Source organism: Buceros rhinoceros, unplaced genomic scaffold (assembly GCF_000710305.1).
Source record: "Buceros rhinoceros silvestris isolate BGI_N320 unplaced genomic scaffold, ASM71030v1 scaffold36510, whole genome shotgun sequence".
NCBI lineage: Eukaryota > Metazoa > Chordata > Aves > Bucerotiformes > Bucerotidae > Buceros > Buceros rhinoceros.
Window position 1 is genome coordinate 2,329 of NW_010390771.1, and position 898 is coordinate 3,226.

An 898-nucleotide genomic window follows, 5' to 3' on the forward strand; every position below is an offset into this window, starting at 1 on the left:
CCCCTTGTGTCCGCCCACTAGGCGTGGCTGCCCCGGGGACTGGGCAAGCTGGGGAATGCGGCCCTGGGGGGGACCATGGACAAGATGCTTTCTCTGTCCCATGGGCATCCCAGATGCCTTTTTGAGGGACTTGTGGACTAACAGGAGGGGTGTTTGTCAATCTTTTTCCTCCTTTCTGGGTGGCTCCAGAGAGCGGGCATCACCGTGCTCGGCCGCTCTGCATCCCCGCTCGCCCGTTCCATTCCGCCCCGCCATCCTCGCATGCTCACCCTGTGGGCTGCCCCCCTGCACTGTGCGGTCACAGCCGCACTTGTCCAGCTCGCCGCTGCTGCAGGCTCGGGTCACTGCGAAGGCCACCCCTGCCGAAGAGATGGCATAGACGAATGCTGCCTCCCGCGTCCCTGCAACAGCACAAACAATGGTGGGAAACGTGGCAGCAAGTCCGCAGCATACGAGAGGACTTCCTGGAAGAGGTGCAGCCAGGTGACCAGCGGCCTTGCAGGGCTGTTGGGTTTATCACTGCTCCTTTCCCTCCTAATGCTGGTGCTGCACATAAACCCCCTTGACAAGCAAGTCTGAAACCTGGCTCTTGGCAAAACACTCTGCAGAGCTATCCAGTGAAGCCCTTTGCTCTGCCTCTTCCTCCTTAGACAGGGTGCCCCCCGCAGGACACTCATACTCACCACTCCCAGGGATGCTGTTTGCTTAGTGCCAAGCCCGGACTGTCTCAGCAGAGGCACCTCGGTGCTCAGAGACCATTTACAGCAGTGAGAGCTCCGTCTTGCAATAGTGAGGGAGCGGGGAACTGCCCCATGAGGTTAAATATGTGAATGCGATGGGCAAGTTCTAACCTGGCGGTGAGGGAGAAGCAAAGGCTGTTCCTGCCGATGTGGGGAGC

At 59.7% G+C, this 898-nt stretch overlaps 1 protein-coding gene across 1 annotated transcript in view; it reads right to left on the bottom strand.

The window, feature by feature from the left end:
- Positions 1-401, bottom strand: part of LOC104496028 (protein Wnt-4) — a gene marked incomplete at its 5' end in the record, with an annotated part of 2,113 nt that extends 1,712 nt beyond the window's left edge. The window contains one exon of the mRNA XM_010139091.1: positions 270-401. Coding sequence (XP_010137393.1) covers positions 270-401 — 132 coding nt within the window. The remainder of the gene's footprint in view (positions 1-269) is intronic.
- Positions 402-898: the final 497 nt, after the last annotated feature.